The sequence below is a fragment of the Cydia fagiglandana genome, chromosome 14 (genome assembly GCF_963556715.1).
Source record: "Cydia fagiglandana chromosome 14, ilCydFagi1.1, whole genome shotgun sequence".
NCBI classification, from domain to species: Eukaryota; Metazoa; Arthropoda; class Insecta; order Lepidoptera; family Tortricidae; genus Cydia; species Cydia fagiglandana.
The window spans coordinates 18,001,241-18,019,644 of NC_085945.1; the positions used below are offsets into that span (position 1 = coordinate 18,001,241).

Here is an 18,404-nt window from a genome sequence, read left to right on the forward strand (position 1 = left end):
TTTAAAGTACATAATAATATATGGGTTCCAGCCGGATAGAGACAGTTTTCAGGATATTCCAATGAAAGGAAAAGTTTTAGAAAGGCTTCTTCAATAGAACATAAAAGTAGACTGAACAATTAAGTCTAAGCTGCCTCCTTACTATATGTGTTAATATCAACAACAGTAGGCTGGGCACATGATTGGCGCGACAGTAGCTCGTGGCGAGATAGAATACCCGTAGTACCCGTCTTTTTCTATTTATGTTAACAAAAGAGGGACGGGTAGTCTTTCTCGCCGCGAGATAGTGTCGCGTCATGTGCTAGCCCGGCTGTAGTTTTACGCAGCGTACTACGTAGGCAAACACGCGAACACGAAGCGAAGCGTAGCGGCGCGGGGAGAATCAATTGATACCTAAGTGGCCTACGTGGGCGATCTCGTTGCGAACGCGAACGCCGTGGGCCCGCCGCGCCGCGCCGCGTCGCGTTCGCGAGTTGTTCGCTTACGTAAGCAGCGTTAACTTTTACGCAGTTTCAACAGGTAAGTTATCCTCGCTCTCCTCAACGATCCCGACCTGCAGCTCATAGAGCCTCGCGTAGATGCCCTTGAGCGCGATCAGCTCCTTATGCGTGCCCTTCTCCGCGACCACTCCCTGGTCGACCACCACGATCATGTCCGCGTTCTGGATGGTCGCCAGGCGGTGAGCGATGATGAGGCAGGTGCGGCCTTCGCTGGCTTTGTCGAGGGCTTCTTGGACAATCTGGAGAAAGTCATTAAAGTACAATTATTGGCATAAAGGAACAAAAACCGGCCAAGTGCGAGTTGGACTCGCGCACGAAGGGTTCTGTGCCATTTACGCAAAAAACGGCAAAAAAGCACGTTAATTGTATGGGAGCCGCACTTAAATATTTATTATATTCTGTTTTAGTATGTGTTGTTATAGCGGCAATAAAAATACATCATCTGTGAAAATTTCAACTGCCAAGCTATCACGGTTCATGAGATACAGCCTGGTGACAGGCAGACAGACAGACGGACAGCAGCAAGTTAATAAGGTCCCGCTTTTACCCTTTGGGTACGGAATCCTAAAAATTTTAAAAATTCGTTCGCTCCGAGCCAGATTCGAACTCGCGATCTTTGGAACGCCTGTATACTGAATAAGCGGCGAAGCTTCCACTAACGAAAGGCATGCTATGCATCCTATTTTTTGATTTTCAGTATTCGCGGTAGGCCCTCAGGTAGGGTGCTAAATAAGTGCTCAGGTAGGATCATGTTGTGGGGAAACTCGGCTGAAGAAACTGTCTTAGGTTGGCCGTAGACGCATGGAATTTTCATTCGGTTTCCGTACGGAATGACAGGTATGAACGGGACGTCGCTCTACACGGGCGCTGTCTCGCTTGCATATGTCAATCCGTACGGAAAATTCCGTGAGACTGCGCTCAGGGTTAGGCACAAGAAGCATGTAGCAAAATAAGTTCAGTGAGTCAGATATATTGTCCAAGCACAATCTGTATGCATTTTCGAGGAAGCAGCTTAGATATAATGCGACAATGTTAATATGTTGACGAATGGCTGGTACCTTTTCGCTATGCGTATCAAGCGCTGACGTGGCCTCGTCTAGTAGTAGGACCCGTGGGTTGCGGACCAGTGCTCGCGCGATGGCTATCCTCTGCTTCTGACCGCCGGAGAGGTGAGAAGCCCGCGCGCCGATACGGGTTTCGTAGCCCTGCGATTTAAAAAAAAGAAAAATGTTTGTAATGTTATAGTTTGTAGGTTTCTAATAGAGCCCGACGGCTAATCCTATTGTCTATTGTTAAGTAAAACCGCACGTGCTACTTACCTGCAAAGAAGGGTCTTATTTATTCTATTTGGCACCTGAGCACGGGCTAGTCCAACGCTCATAAAACCAGTATAGGTGCGCTCTCCGATAACACGCCTTTGTTACGCATCTCGATGACACATTTTAGACTGGTTCTGTAGCGTTCGACTCGCCGGCACTCAGTAACCGAAGTACGTATTTTTTATGCAGGTTGTTGTGGCACGTGGCACGAGCGCTTTTACTTAACAATAGACAATATGGTTAGCCGTCAAGCTCAAACGGGGCCTGACAGCTAATAGAAACCTAATAGAAACCTACAAACTATAACTATAACATCAAATTATATTTTAAATATTATGTACATATAATCATATGTTTTGACCAGTTGGTACCTACCTTAGGCAGAGCAGCGATAAACGAATGCACGTTAGCTTCCTTCGCTGCCTGCATTATCTGCTCTATAGGAACTGTCCTCATAGTATCCCCATACGCGATGTTTCAACAGTCTCCTAATAGCCTGCATTGTCATCCGCTGATGACAATGCAGGCAGGATCGCTATCCTGCCTACCGTACCTATAGGTGGCTTGATGTCCCTTCTTCGTATCGCAATAAGTGTCTTTATCATGAATGTTCGTGAGTTACGTTATGACTGGATGTAATGTTAGAAAATGTCCTTTAACCCGCATATAAATATCAATGTGGTTCAGTGAAGGGGACGGACTGAAAATCAGCGCTGCGCAGGCAATTTGTAATGAAATGGCTGACGCAGCGTATGCGTTCCTTTTGCCGCAAATGCAGCAATTTTTTTTAATCTTATTATTTTTTGTAACCTGATTTTTGTGTGGCAATAAATGGTTTCTTATTCTTATGTACCCACCTTAGGTAGCGCAGCGATAAACGAATGCACGTTAGCTTCCTTCGCTGCCTGCACTATCTGCTCTATAGGAACTGTCCTCGTATTATCTCCATACGCGATGTTCTCCGCTATAGTGCGGTCGAAGAGAACAGGCTCCTGCGATACGATGCCGAGGTTGCGGCGGAGAGTGGACAAGCGCATGTCTGCGGTGACGCTGTAGTCATCCAGGTACTGAAATAATATTACATAATTGCATATACATACATTATATTCATTGTTGAAATCATATGGGCCTTTAATACATGAAGTAGAGAAACCGCAAAGTTAGGGATTGGCGACCAAGTAATTATAGGCCTGAATGCGAGTCTGTAGCCCCATTTCCCGGCAAGGTATATGGGTCAAGGAGAGAAAACTAGAGTGTTAGCGCGAACTGTACATTTTTCTCTCCTATGGGCAATAGTTAACAGCTTGTGGGCTTGTAAGTAATGATTTTATCATAGTTCTCTAAATAAAAGGAGGAAGGAATTTTCACGTGGATAAGGGTTAAATAAGAAAATTAACCTTTATAGCCCTTAACTCTACAGTCTCAGTCTCAGTCTTTATGTCTACAGGAAAGACGTAACACAGTTTTCTGTTTGACCCATATACTTAAAATAACTTTCTGGCAAAGAGGGGAAATACTGCATAAAAATTAATTACCGTCGCACCTTACAAAAGCGCTCGCAACATGTTGCTTCTTTTTCAAATATTATTATAATGGATTTATTTTCGTGCATGTTTTGTACAGTCGCCATCAGATATATCGGAGCGGCCAAGGTGCTCACAAATATCTGAGCACGCCTTTATTGTCAAGGCGTTAGAGTGCGTGTTCAGATATTGTGAGCACCTTGGCCGCTCCGATATATCTGATGGCGACTGTATTAACGTACCACCATCCCGTCCTCCGGATCGTATAATCGCTGCAGCAGCTGCATCAGCGTAGACTTGCCGCAGCCACTCGGGCCCACCAGCGCTATCCTCTTGCCGCTAGGGATCTAGAACAAATTGTGACTGTCATACAAGTAACAAAAAGTTTGCAATAGGGTAGATGACTCGTTTTTAGGGTTGCGTAGGGTAAAAACGGGACCTATAAAAAATAATCGTTTATTTTTTACATTAAATTTATAATAATAAAATTAAAACTTATAACATTACCCATATAACCATTCCAGTCGCAGAATCATCAAAGTGGTAACTAAATGTCAGATGTGTCGTAACAGAGTCCACACAATGTGTCTAGAATTGTTTCGAAACAAAGTGTCGTCGCCGTGTGTACACTTTTCCGTAACAAGGTGTCGACACATTTGTGTGCACTTTGCGTGCGGTTTGCGACTAAATCTGACAGCAAATTTATGACAGCAAATGTCAATATAAAATACCTCTTGAAAACCAAGGTTTGTCAAACTACTATTAGTGTCTCGTGTGCTCGTAAGTAATTCTAGTAAGTCATCATGGGCGATGCAAATGATAATAATCGACCAAAACCATATAAACACCCAACACCCGTCAACCTTTTACAGAAAAGTTTTTAAAGAAATGCAATAAGCTACTTAGGTCAGCCAACGAATGCTCAAAAAAGTTGTAGAGGGAAATGCTCGGAACACAATTTTTGACTCTGTAACTTGGTTTGGACAAGTTAGGAGGTGAACATATCAAAAGTCCCCGGCCGTAGCCCTTGAGCGGGGGGAAGAGAGGGGGCTTTGAATGTGCCATTTTCCGGTTTTTCGATTATATCTCGGAAACTATGCATCTTAGCGACATGGCCACTTATACAAAATGAAAGTTAATTTAATTTGTTACAAGTTTATTCAGTCAATTTTTTCGATATGTTGAATAGTTTTTGAGATATCCGCTCTTGAAAGTTTATTTAGGGCTCTCAATTTTATCTTGATAAGTATATCTACATCAGTGAAGGTGCTAGGCCGTGTATGGTATCGTTTTCGTATAAATCTGGGTTGCTGAATCCATTTAAGGTATCACATTTATTTATTTATTTATCGTATGGCAATATGTACACACACTTATTAAATTTACACTTAAGACCAAAATTTACAATTCCGCAGATACAAACTCGCGTTTATTGTCAGGTTTTTAAAATCCTCAACTGAGCCATTATATCTGGTAACGGGGCACTGAAATACCATGTATGGTCTGTTCTGGGTGTCCACACTCGCACGCCGCCGACTCGCTCCATCCCCACTTGTGCCAGAGGTACGCACAGTTGCCGATACCAGTCCTTAGACGGTTCAGTGCACACCATATTTGTCGGCTTTCGTTAAATCCTTTGGCCCATTCCTGTGTGGTAAACTCAAAGATGGAGTTGTCTACATTGTGCTGCTGCGCTTCCCATTCTTTTTCCCATGCTCGCCTATCATTCCATGCTAGGTCATGTGTATGGAAGGTTTTGGCTGGTGGATTTCGGGAACATTGAAACCATTCCACAAAATTAAAAAAATCTTTTTAGAGTTCCGTGCCTCAAAAGCAAAAAACGGAATCTTTATAGGATCACTCGTGCGTCTGTATGTCTGTCTGTCTGAATACACAAAATAGTTCTTTACCTATAGATGACAGGAAAACCTATTAGAAATGTGCGGTCAAGCGCGAGTCGGACTTAATGTACGGAACCCTTAATACGCGAGTCCGACTCGCACTTGGTCGGTTTTTTTTAAACTCCTCTTGACGCTTAACCGCTGAACCGATTTCGTTGAAATTTGGTATAGAAATAGTTTGCGTCCCGGAACAGGACATAGGATAGATCTTATAACCAAAATCATCTTTTGAAGGTGTGAAAAGTGGCGTGGAAATTTGTACGGGAAATCAATAACCGCTGAACCGATTTATATTAAATTTGGGATGGTCTACATCTTTGATTTAGTTAAAAATGATAAAAAAAACATGACTTCAAACCTAAACTTAAACAGTATTAACTTCAAGAAGTCAATTCTGAATTCCTCCCTACACCTCATTTCACACCTTTGAAGGATGATTTTTGAGATAACTTATTATGTCCTGTCTCGGGACTCAAAATATATGTGTACTAAATTTAAATTAAAACTGTTCAGCAGTTTAAGCGTGAAGAGGAGTTTAAAAGAAAGTAAGTTTATATGTTTTTACTTTGGAATGGTGTCAATGTGATACCATAACTAAATTTGGTACTGCGAATTTATACGAAAACGATACCAAACATGGCCTCGTAGCTTTACTGCTGTAGAAGTCAAAATAAAATTGAGAGCCCTAAATTCTTATTACTTGACCAAACTTGTGTAGAAGGAAAAGGAAAAATAAAAGTCTTCGGCAGGAATACAAGACACAAATATATATATATTTTTTTGCGTTACTATTTCAATCATCAAATATAAACATACCTTGATTATATTATTAGAGTAATACGTGAAAAATAAAAACTTTTATGACAAAAAAATCTGGACACAATTTAAGAAGCATCCTATTGCGTCGAGGAATCATCTGTATTTTTGCTTGTTTCATTACCTCCTCGCTTCTTTTTTTGTCCTTTGTATTCTGTAGCAATTTGTTAGATCTGAAAATAAAGATAACTTGCGTCGTCACGGATGTCGATTTATAGGTTTTAGGGAGTGCAGAATTCGAAAACGATGATCATTTTATAATCCAAGATGGCCGCTACGTATTTTGTCATAAAAGTCGTCATGAATATCGTTTTATAGGTTTTAGGAAGTGCCGATTTCGAAAATGATGACCAGTTTGGAATCCAAGATGGCGGCCATGCACTATGTCATATAAGCCGTCATAGATGTTGATTTATAGGTGTTAGGAAGAGCAGATTTCGAAAATGATGACCATGACCAACAAAACGACATCCATGTCGACTTTTAACATAGTGCATGGCCGCCATTTGGATTCCAAAATAGTTATTATTTTCGAAATCTGCGCTCCCTAAAACCTATAAAACGACAGCCATGACGACTTTAATGACATACTGCATGGCCGCCATTTTGGATTCCAAAATGGTCATCATTTTCGAAATCAGGGCCCCCTAAAACCTATAAAACGACACCCATGACAACTTTTATGACATAGTGCGTGGCCGCCATTTTGGATTCCAAAATGGTCATCGTTTTCGAAATCTGCGCCCCCCAAAACCAATAAAACGACACCCATGACGACTTTTATGACATAGTGCATGGCCGCCATTTTGGATTTCAAAATGGTCATCATTTTCTAAATCGGGGCCCCCTAAAACCCATAAAACGACATCCATGACGACTTTTATGACATAGTGCATGGCCGCCATTTTGGAATAGAAAATGGTTATCGTTTTCGAAATCTGCGCCCCCCAAAACCTATAAAACGACACCCATGACGACTTTTATGACATAGTGCATGGCCGCCATTCTGGATTCCAAAATAGTCATCATTTTCGAAAGCGGGGCCCCCTAAAACCTATAAAACGACATCCATGACGACTTTTATGACATAGTGCATGGCCGCCATCTTGGAATCCAAATTGGTCATCGTTTTCGAAATCTGCGCCCCTTAAAACCTATAAAACGACACCCATGACGACTTTTATGACATAGTGCATGGCCACCATTTTGGAATCCAAAATGGTCATCATTTTCTAAATCTGCGCCCCCCAAAACCTATAAAACGACACCCATGACGACTTTTATTACATAGTGCATGGCCGCCATTTTGGATTTCAAAATGCTCATCATTTTCTAAATCGGGGCCCCCTAAAACCTATAAAACGACACCCATGACGACTTTTATGACATAGTGCATGGCCGCCATCTTGGAATCCAAAATGGTCATCATTTTTGAAATCTGCGCCTCCTAAAACCTATAAAACGACACCCCTGACGACTTTTATGGCATAGTGCATGGCCGCCATTTTGGATTCCAAAATGGTCATCATTTTCAAAATTGGGGCCCCCTAAAACGTATAAAACGACATCCATGACGACTTTTATGGCACAGTGCATGGCCGCCATTTTGGATTCCAAAATGGTCATCATTTTCGAAATCGGCACTCCCTAAAACCTATAAATCGACACCCATCTCGACTTTTATGACAAAGTGTTTGGCTACCATCTGCATGCAAGACATTTCTATTATTTTTACGTACAAAAATGGCCCCCTGTCAACTTCCAACCGAGATTTAATCGATAATTTATTCGATTAATGTTCAGATTAATTCAATTTCAATCTATGTTAGGTCGACTAAACTAATCGTGATTAAAATTTGAGGATTAACTTTTTTTATTCCATTAATTAGTCGAATAAACAGTTAATCTATTAAGTCCCATCTCTGACCACGTCATTTTTACACTTTGAGAATATCTGAAAACAAATGAACACAAGGAGCCATTTTGCAAATCCAGTAACTTTTTTATTACTTTTGACAGCGCGTGTCATGTGTCTACACAGAGTCGACACAAAGTCGAAACATTTGCGACTACTTTGTGACTGCAATATTTCTCAGCCTTAAACCATATTTATACATCATAATTAACAAGTTTCGTAGTATGTAAAGCGTTATTTCTGTTATTTAAGTATAGTATACGCATCGAAGTACTAAAAATGCATCAAATAATATATTTATGAACACAAGCACTGAGAAGTAAACAATTTCATTTCCGGCTAAACTAAAACAATGTGGTGGCGCGTTGATTATATTACACTTAGTTTATCAAATCACTCGAGCAGTTTAATTCCCCATAATAATTTAAGTCCTATTGTAATATAAATGCAAACAATATATAATTACGTCTTGTAATCCGTTTTGGAGATGGCGTATTAATGTCACTTATTTTTATTTAACTATTTTTCCATCTGACAGTTTCCATTTGACAGGAACAAAATGAACGAATGAACGAATGATTTTGGCATAAAGTAGTCGCAAACCCGAAACAATGTGTGCACACGGCGACCACACTTTATGTCACTTTGTGTCATGTGTCGACCCTTCCCCATTTCTGGTAACTGTGTCGACACGGCGACGACTCTGCGACTGGAATTGTGACCGAAACAGACGGTGTCGACACAAGATGTGTCTACACCGCGTCGTAACGGCGACTGGAAATGGTTGTATGGGTACCTAACCTAACATACCATTACCTAATCTAACATTATTAACCTATGTCGTTTCTAATTGTGTTAAACCAAGACAACATAGAAACGAAAGTCGAAGTCTGACAATCGCACACGACGCGCAAAACGCCCCTTATTTAAAGATAGCTACGTGACCGTGACGTACCTATTACTGCGTTTATTAATTAATTTATCAATTATATGTTAGGAAAAGCTAAACAAGTGGCAATTCTAAACAAGTATCGTAATCTTTCGTACCTACCTATTCTCGAGTTTTACAACGACAAAGTTAAAATAGCCTTTCGATAAGGATTAATGCATACATGCGTTAAAATAAAAAAAACAACGGGTTGCACTCCGGGAGTGCCGGCAGAAGTGAAAACTCAATGACATTGTAACAGTTATTCGATCAGGTCCCGTGTCCGTCTTACGAAGAGTCTTACGTCTTACGCTCTCGCGAGTTCAACATTTTTTCCCCATCACAGAAAGTGCACAACGCCGCTAAAGAAGTTTTCACTTCAAAAAGTATTTAATGAATAAATTGCGAAAGATACCTTCTCTTCTCTCTCTCTCTCTCTTACTTTTCTTCTCGCACCATTTTTATTACATCTCTGTTTAGCCCTATGGTTGACTGGTAGAGAATGCCTTTAGGCATTAAGTCCGCCATTTGCACATTTTATTTGTATTTTGTGCAATAAAGTTTAAATAAATAAATAAATAAATAAATACCTCCAGTGAGAGTCCACGCAACACTTCCACCTCCAGACGGGTCGGGTACCGGAACCTTATGTTCTTGTACTGAATCTTTCCTTTGGCGATCTGCAAATAACATATTCAACATTTATAGATAGACCACAGTGTAAATAAGTTTTTGGCAAAAATTTCATTTTTGGTACAAGCTTTTATCGCTGACTGTTTTCTTTCCACGGGCAATTAATACTCATCGAGACAATTCTAAAAACCCCAAACACATTTAGGTTTCGTTGTTTTATCACAGAGTTCCTATGGCCACCTCTCGTCTCTGTCTAGCTCAGATTAGCTCTATGACACCATAATATTGCATTGTCACCCGACTTACATATGTATGCAAAATTTCAGCTCAATCGGAAACCGGGAAGTGGATCAAATTTAACTTGCAAGATTTGATTACAGACAACCGTCAGGTGAAACTAAATAAAAGCTTGTAAAAGTAAACAGCGGACCGATGCTTTTGATGTTTGCGAAAATGCCGCACAAGAACACAGTAAGGTTGCCGCAGACTTTTACACACCAACACAAGCATTTCACATAAGACACGCTAGCCCTGTAAGTAGTACCGAGCTACTAACAATGGCGATGTATGCAGCTCGGGTGCGCGCGACCCACCCCTCGCACCCCGCACGATTGCCCTGGCTAGACGGCGTCGAATGACTATATTGTATTATAGACTGTTGTTAGACACTAAAACTTCCCACATATGTTACTGGCTAAAATGCGTCGCATCATCAGAGCGTTCTGCCCCGCCCATGATGCCGTCTATCAATGTCCCTGTGCGAGCGTAGCAGCAATATAATTATGCGCATGCAATAGAGATAGCAACAGTTACATTGCAGACTGTTGGTTACGTCCAATTCAACCGAACAATCAAAACCCGCAAGGTAATGAAACTCGCATGCGAGATCTCGCGTCGTCTAAATGGGCCCTTAGTTTTCAAATTACCTTTATTCCAACCTGCCTTGGCCTCAACTAATGTCTACTCACATAGTCCTCAGGCACGGACGGAGCGTGAGTGCTGTCGATGAGCGGCTTCCGCTCCAGCAGCTGGAAGACCCGGCCTGCCGCCAGCACGGCCGCCCCGAAGTTGGGCGCGAACGCCAGCGCCTGCCCCATCATCCAGGACCCGAACACGAGGGCCTCTGATACCCTGGAACATAATGTCTACTCACATAGTCCTCAGGCACGGACGGAGCGTGCGTGCTGTCGACGAGCGGCTTGCGCTCCAGCAGCTGGAAGACCCGGCCGGCCGCCCGCACGGCCGCCCCGAAGTTGGGCGCGAACGCCAGCGCCTGCCCCATCATCCAGGACCCGAACACGAGGGCCCCTAATACCCTGGAACATAATGCCTACTCACATAGTCCTCAGGCACGGACGGAGCGTGCGTGCTGTCGATGAGCGGCTTGCGCTCCAGCAGCTGGAAGACCCGGCCGGCCGCCAGCACGGCCGCCCCGAAGTTGGGCGCGAACGCCAGCGCCTGCCCCATCATCCAGGACCCGAACACGAGGGCCTCTGATACCCTGGAACATGATGTCTACTCACATAGTCCTCAGGCACGGACGGAGCGTGAGTGCTGTCGATGAGCGGCTTGCGCTCCAGCAGCTGGAAGACCCGGCCGGCCGCCAGCACGGCCGCCCCGAAGTTGGGCGCGAACGCCAGCGCCTGCCCCATCATCCAGGACCCGAACACGAGGGCCTCTGATACCCTGGAACATGATGTCTACTCACATAGTCCTCAGGCACGGACGGAGCGTGAGTGCTGTCGATGAGCGGCTTGCGCTCCAGCAGCTGGAAGACCCGGCCGGCCGCCAGCACTGCCGCCCCGAAGTTGGGCGCGAACGCCAGCGCCTGCCCCATCATCCAGGACCCGAACACGAGGGCCTCTGATACCCTGGAACATGATGTCTACTCACATAGTCCTCAGGCACGGACGGAGCGTGCGTGCTGTCGATGAGCGGCTTCCGCTCCAGCAGCTGGAAGACCCGGCCGGCTGCCAGCACGGCCGCCCCGAAGTTGGGCGCGAACGCCAGCGCCTGCCCCATCATCCAGGACCCGAACACGAGGGCTTCCGATACCCTGGAATATAATAAAATGGGCAACATTGATTAAGGAATCTGCAATCACAGTGCTGTACACTCGTCATCAGTTATATCGGAGCGGATAAGGCGCTGACAAATATCTGAACACGCCTCTATAGGGACCGTCGGCGTTGGAGGGCCTGCTATCTTGTGGCCTGAATCGGAAACATATGTGCACAAGTGCACATGTACATTGCCAAAGTAAATGTTGTACCATGTTACCATGTTACCATCCACCGTTCTCGCCGGTATGTTTCCTTGTGCATAGCAGGTTCTGCCATCTTGTGGGCTACATCGGAAGCATAAACGACACATTTACGGCTCGCGCCAAAAGTCTGACGGTTCCTATGCTGCCCCCTATAGTTCATGCACGGGGCCTATTGTCAGGGCGTTAGAGTGCGTGTTCAGATATTGTGAACACCTTGGCCACTCCTATGTATCTGATAGCGACTGTACGTGAAACGTCTTGTGAACGCTAGAGCCAGTGTCCGATCTTGGATGAATCGTGGCAACCAGGCCAGCCGTAACGGAACGACAAAGCAGACATGCAGAATTACGCCAAATCAAATTACGACAAATTACTACGGAAATCATTTGTGTCTATGTTTTTTTATGATATAGGCAAATGAGCAAACAAATCGCCTGACGGTAACCGATCGTCGCCCATGGACACCAGAGGGGTAATTGCGTTTCCAGCTTTTAAGATGGGAGTACACTTGTTTCTCGCTGTTGGCAACGAGCACGCCGCCGTACCACAGCGAGAGAGCCAGCGACGGGCGCGGTCTGCCCGAACACAGTCGCTTTTGATCGCGGTCCTATAGCCCGGGTCTGAAAGACTTACTTGATGACATCCTTGTAAGGCACCTCGTGGTTGGCAACGAGCACACCGCCGTACCACAACGAGAGAGCGTAGCCGGCCACGGGCGCGGTCTGCCCGAAGGCGAACACACAGCCTCGCCAGCGAACGCTCTTAATAGCGGTCTTCGCGGCCTCCCGACCCGCCTCCACGTAGCGCTGGATCACGCCTTCCTCACCGCCTGTAGACCAGATTTCTTTAGGACAAGGTTTCTTGTAAACCGAGCGGCCTTTGTTGACATGGTTTAAATACACCATATTTTTTTTTCAATGAATATTTAATACCTTTAAAATTAAATTTATTGTTACGTAATCGCTTTTTCACGCCGCGCGCGTTTCCCGAAAATGAGGCGCAGAGGGCTGTGTTCAGCGTTGAAAAAGAAGTATAAATAATGGAGATACAGTTCTGCAAGTATGAAATGTTTGATTGGAAAGATCCTCTTCTTTTATAATATTAATTTTGTTTTCTTAAATATCAATACTTTTTGAGATATTTGGGAAATAAGCCAAATCTACTTTTTTTCTCCCTTTTTTTGTTTATAACTTTTGATATTTTTTGTGTGCTAATGAATACACGCTTCGAATACATTTTTCTAGACATCATTACGAATCTAATGAGGTATCACACGTATTTTTAGGAGTATTATCTATATTTTTCACCGTTTTCCGTTTCTCAAACAGACTATCCTACCAAATAGACCGAACAATGGGGTTAGCCGGTCGTAGTATTTAGCAGATGGCGCCAGCATAGCTTGCCCTGTCACTCCCTAGAATTGTGTCAAATTTTAGTTTTTTTTAAATATAATTTTAAGCCCTGAATGCCAGCCGTTTGAGCCAAATCTTATAGAAAAAGGGGCAAGCTATGATGACGCCATCTATGCAAACCTTTGACAGTTGCCAACCCCATTCCAAGCATCACAAACATTCATTTAACACCGACGTAGTGCTAAAAGATTCACTTACAGAACGCCGACACTGTTCTAATGTTAGAGATGGCCTCCGTGGCTATAGTGGTCGCATTATGCGAGGCTTTTAGCATGATGCCTATGCCCTCAGCCAGCACGCGGCCCTCCAGCACCACGGCGCCGATGACCATGGGCACCGACACCAGGGAGACCAGGGTCATCTTCCACGTGAAATACATGGAGAGCGCGATGCCGATGATTATCGTTGCGCCGGCTTGCATTAGAGCGCCGATTCGGGTGCCGGTTGCCTGGCGAAAAAATATAAGGGGAATTAGGAAATAGTTATTTGCCCCCATAGTTTGGTGCCATTTACAAAATTTGCCCCCGAGTGGATACACTAAATTTTTTACCACACCAACCCAAATCAAATCCAAATAAATGTTATTAAATATTTATCATCCAAAATCATCATTCAAAAGTCAATTCTACCAGCAAACATAGGAAACAACTCAAAATTTGCATTAGATTACTTTGCCTCACATGTGAATAAAATGCAACTTTGCTATCAGTTTTTGAAGTGCAAAGTAAGTCTTTCCGAGCTGATGGTGTGGTGAAAATAACATTATTTATCGTCATTGCCAACAACACAGAATAGTTTCATCTATATTAAGTATGTATATTGTCCCCTAGTACCCATAGTCAGTATCATAGAGCCCGTTTTAGCTAACTTTTTTTTACATTGTTACTTTGCCACTGGTTCACACCCAGCTTTGTTATGCGGCTGAATGGAATTCACTTCCTGCTAATCTATTCCCAGCCTATAACTTAATTCTTTGAAATTAAGGCTGAATATGCGTAGACATATTTTAGGTCAGCGGTAAGCATGCTCCTAGGCTGCGTCGGCCCTTACTATCAGTAGAGATTATGGCCAATTGCTTACCTTTTTCCAAATAAAATAAAATCTGTCGTTCAACCACTTGCCTGAATGCCACTGTTTGAATTTTCAACAGACAAGACATCCTCTAGACTAAGCATAGTAGCACTAGCCCCTCTGCCACAAATATACGGTAGTTTTACTCCATTTTCGAGTGTCTTTGTATGATGCCCGTGTCTTTGAACGGACCAATCACGGCACGGGACTCGCTCACCTCGTCCCCCGCACCCCAGTATTTTTGGCAGAATCGGTTTCATGAAATAATTGTTCTAAGCTCCGTCTAGAGGATTCCTAGTCTATGGAATTTTCTGACAAAATATTTCGAATAAAAATTTCAAATATAAATTACATTAAATAAATGTAATTTACCCCTTGCACGGCGGCGGCGTCGCCGGCCAGCCGACCGCACAATGCGCCCACGCCGTTCACCGGGTCGTCGAACCATCCAATCTCCTGCTTTAACATAGCGGCAAATGCTGCAACCCTGGAATAAAAATATTGGTCGTGAACTATACAAATTTACACAAAAAAAGAAAGAAAGAAAAGTAAAAAAAAACAATTATTAGCACAATAACACAACCTAAAAATTTATTATGATGGAAAACGCGTGCATTATTGTCATCAATTTCTTGTTGAAAACATCACGAAAGGTTTTTTATTAGAGAATACTACTCTGTCATAATCTGTTCGTGGGAATATCTCACAATTAGGTTTGTTTTGTTCAAGCAATTTTTAAGGAACTATATACGTTACTACAGATATATATAGTGCATAGTTGTTTTCCATCGTATTTTCACGGAAACGTTCGTACTTATCACGCTAGTTCATAAGTTTCCGTGAAAATAATTATGCACTATACCTGTATCCTGTTGTATATGTCGGCGGCCGATCGTAAAAACAGACAGATCGTGATGATCCTGTGTAATGTTTTGACGGTAGTCACATTAAACCAATATATGGGTAGGGTATAGGTTCGTTAAATTGCTTCAGACGCCCGAAGTTCAAACTGCCAATAATAAGCCTCACGTGGCGGGGCTCCGTCGACTCAGAGAACGAGACAATCGGCGCGATTCGTGAAATAGAGATTCACTAGATATGAAATAGTAAAGATATGTGACATTCGACGGCAAAAGGTACCATTGCCCCGGCTGAATATTGAAGCGGCGTTAATAATAGCGTAAGCGCCAGCCGCCATAAGGCGTCATACATCTTTACTATTTCATATCTAGTGAATCTCTAATTCATTTCCCGAATCGCGCCGAATGTTTTTCACGTTTCACGATATGCCTAGGAATTTCACGATCTGCCTGATCTAACGATCAGCCTATAAAATACCTGAGCCGCGCCGTGAGCCGCACGCCGGTCATGTTGAAGATGTATATCTGCAGGAATATCCCGACGCCCGTGAGGACTCCCACGCCGATGAACATTAGCGCTATCTTGTTGGTCTCACTCATCACGTAGCGCTCGTTGGTGCTTTCCAACAACTACAACAACAGGTTTTCATTAGACTTAAAGCTCTTTTGTCCTAATAAAAAGCGGTATCGTCTTGGGTCGTCCCATTCGTTTTTCGTCAAGTTCTTAAATTAGTCCTATTCTGCTTTCGTCACTCATTCTACATTGAAAGCCACCGACGATTGTGACGAATGTAGCATGAGTGACGAAAGCAGAATAGGACTAATTTAAGAACTTGACGAAAAACGAATGGGACGACCCAAGACGATACCTAAAAAGCACAATAAATGAGGTTTTGAGCATTTTAGTAAGACCTTAGCGCTATCACAAAAACCTTTACAAGTGTAATTCGACAATATTGTTACGTTGTTGGTAATTTGTTACATGCACAATTATTAAGTAAAATCCCGAAGGTCAGATATATCTGACCAGCACGTTATACCCTGCTGAATCAACTTACTCCGTAAGTTTCACCAAACAATATCGCGAACATCGGGAAAGACGAGCCAACAGCAATGGCCGCGACTATCCCAGCCACCATCAGCCATTTCTCTGGTTTACATAGCTTCAGGATCTGCCAGGTTGAAGGTTTATACTCTTTAGGGCCTTGTTCGTCCAAGGGTAGACTGTCTTCTGACCCTGAGTCTTGTGAAGCTGTGCTTTGGATTGACTCCACTGATGCTAGTTTCTCGAGTTTTGGTCTTCGGACTGTGGCGTCTGTAAACAAGAAAACTCTTGAAAACCGATGTAAATAAACGTAAGACAAAGACGAAAGACTTACGTTACGTTCAGATAAAGACTTTTCCTATCATCTGTCATCCAAATGAAATGATTTTTCGTTTAGCGATTGTCAATGTATGATTGTCATCTCAGCTAGGCCTTATGTGTCGCCTTAACTTACGTTTCCCCGGTTCCTTTCCAGTCTGATCCTCAGCACCCGGCGCCATACTGGGTTCGTTCATGAGCACCAGCTGGTAGTACCGGCCCTTTAACTTCAGCAGCTCTTCGTGGGTCCCTTCCTCCACCACCTCGCCTTTGTCGATGAATATGATGCGGTGCGCGTTCAGGACGGTGGCCAATCTGTGTGCAGATTAACGCTGGTCAATAACTAATAGCAAAGACATATGTAACTTCGTATTTAAGATGAATAAAGTCTAAGAAAAAAACGTGCCTCGGAAATCAAGAAAAAGTCATTCTCGGATACATGGCGCACACACCTTTAGCCTATTCTCGGCTAGATGGCGTGACGACAACGCTTCGTATTTAACAATTTTAACACATAGACACAGAATAAATAATAGTAGTACAGAAGACTCACTCTCTAACAAAACGCGTCTATCACGATCAGCACAGACAGCGCCACGCGCGGCTTATGGCAAACCCCAAAATTGGGGCCGAACGGATGTACTTTTAGCTACCTGTAGCAAAGCGACGAAATCGCGGAGTAAGCCACGCCTGACATAGATAGATATCAGTGAATGAACATGGGTCAAAATGATATAAAAATAATACAATCATTTATCCATTTATATTCATTTTTTGATAATTTTATACGTGTTTATTTTAAGTTATAGTCGTGTGTCGATAGATGGCAGTAAATTTACAGTGACTACAACATTTACTATGACAGGACCCCTCTATACTATCTATTCTTTTTGCTAATAGGTACATGTACATTTACAATAGTTTGTGTAAAACAAGCTTACGACCGTCTACCTAATGTGAACACCCCAATAATCGACATGTTAAGACCTAATATTCGACATCTTGCTGTCAACTTTAGGTATTGCTATGACATTGTGATTGAAAATGTCGATTATTGGAGTTGTGTCTGGCACTGGAGCCTATATAAATAAAACACTTCGATAAAGTTTTCCCACTATTTTGACGTAGATTATTTTTGTAAAAAAGTAAAACCTTTAGGTTTGTTACCTGTGGCTCACAATAACGGTGAGCAAGTTCCTATATTTTAAAAAAAAATGAAAAAAAATGTGTAACTAAAAATAAAGCCCGACTTTCCTCTATTTCTCTGGACACTACCTTTCCCCGAACATACCTGTGGCTGACCATAACGGTGGTCCGGCCATGCGCCGCGGCGTCCAGCGCGCGCTGCACCTTGGCCTCGCTGTGCGAGTCGAGCGCCGACGTGGCCTCGTCCAGCAGCAGGATCTTAGGCCTCCGCACTAGAGCCCTGGCTATGGCTATCCTTTGCTTCTGGCCTCCGGATAGCTGGGCGCCTCTTTCGCCGATCAGTGTGTTGTAGCCCTGTAAATAAGAAATTGTTAAATAGTCAATAGGAATAAAATTACCAAGATAGGAATAGTAACTTAAAAATGCTTATAAATCTAGATATTATAACTCGGTAATATTAGGCTGTGGGTAAAGATAGGTAAAACGGAGAATTTCTCAACGATTAGGGCTCACAAATTAGGTACCTCATTTTATTAATGGAGAGGCACTATTAATTTGAAATCTGTAGAAACTTTTATAATTGATGAAACGAAGGAATATTGACGTATAATATCTAAGGATAGGCCTATCGGGCACAATTCGAACGCTCACGAATTCGAGCCAATCGTGCAGTCTAACGGAACTAGTTGCGACCAATCGCGCGCGTAATGCGAATTCATCAACCAATCGCGTAGTAGCGGTGTCACACCGC

The 18,404-nt window shown here is 43.1% G+C and overlaps 1 protein-coding gene across 1 annotated transcript in view; it reads right to left on the reverse strand.

The window, feature by feature from the left end:
- Positions 1 to 497: 497 nt before the first annotated feature.
- Positions 498 to 18,404, reverse strand: part of LOC134670938 (multidrug resistance protein homolog 49-like) — a 73,097-nt gene continuing 55,190 nt past the window's right edge. The window contains exons 13-25 of the mRNA XM_063528772.1: positions 17,799 to 18,007; positions 16,644 to 16,822; positions 16,203 to 16,459; positions 15,623 to 15,774; positions 14,657 to 14,771; positions 13,412 to 13,661; positions 12,435 to 12,630; positions 11,429 to 11,591; positions 9,493 to 9,582; positions 3,585 to 3,689; positions 2,677 to 2,886; positions 1,559 to 1,705; positions 498 to 739 (exon numbers count right to left, since the gene is read on the reverse strand). Coding sequence (XP_063384842.1) covers positions 503 to 739; positions 1,559 to 1,705; positions 2,677 to 2,886; positions 3,585 to 3,689; positions 9,493 to 9,582; positions 11,429 to 11,591; positions 12,435 to 12,630; positions 13,412 to 13,661; positions 14,657 to 14,771; positions 15,623 to 15,774; positions 16,203 to 16,459; positions 16,644 to 16,822; positions 17,799 to 18,007 — 2,310 coding nt within the window. The 3' untranslated portion in view covers positions 498 to 502. The remainder of the gene's footprint in view (positions 740 to 1,558; positions 1,706 to 2,676; positions 2,887 to 3,584; positions 3,690 to 9,492; positions 9,583 to 11,428; positions 11,592 to 12,434; positions 12,631 to 13,411; positions 13,662 to 14,656; positions 14,772 to 15,622; positions 15,775 to 16,202; positions 16,460 to 16,643; positions 16,823 to 17,798; positions 18,008 to 18,404) is intronic.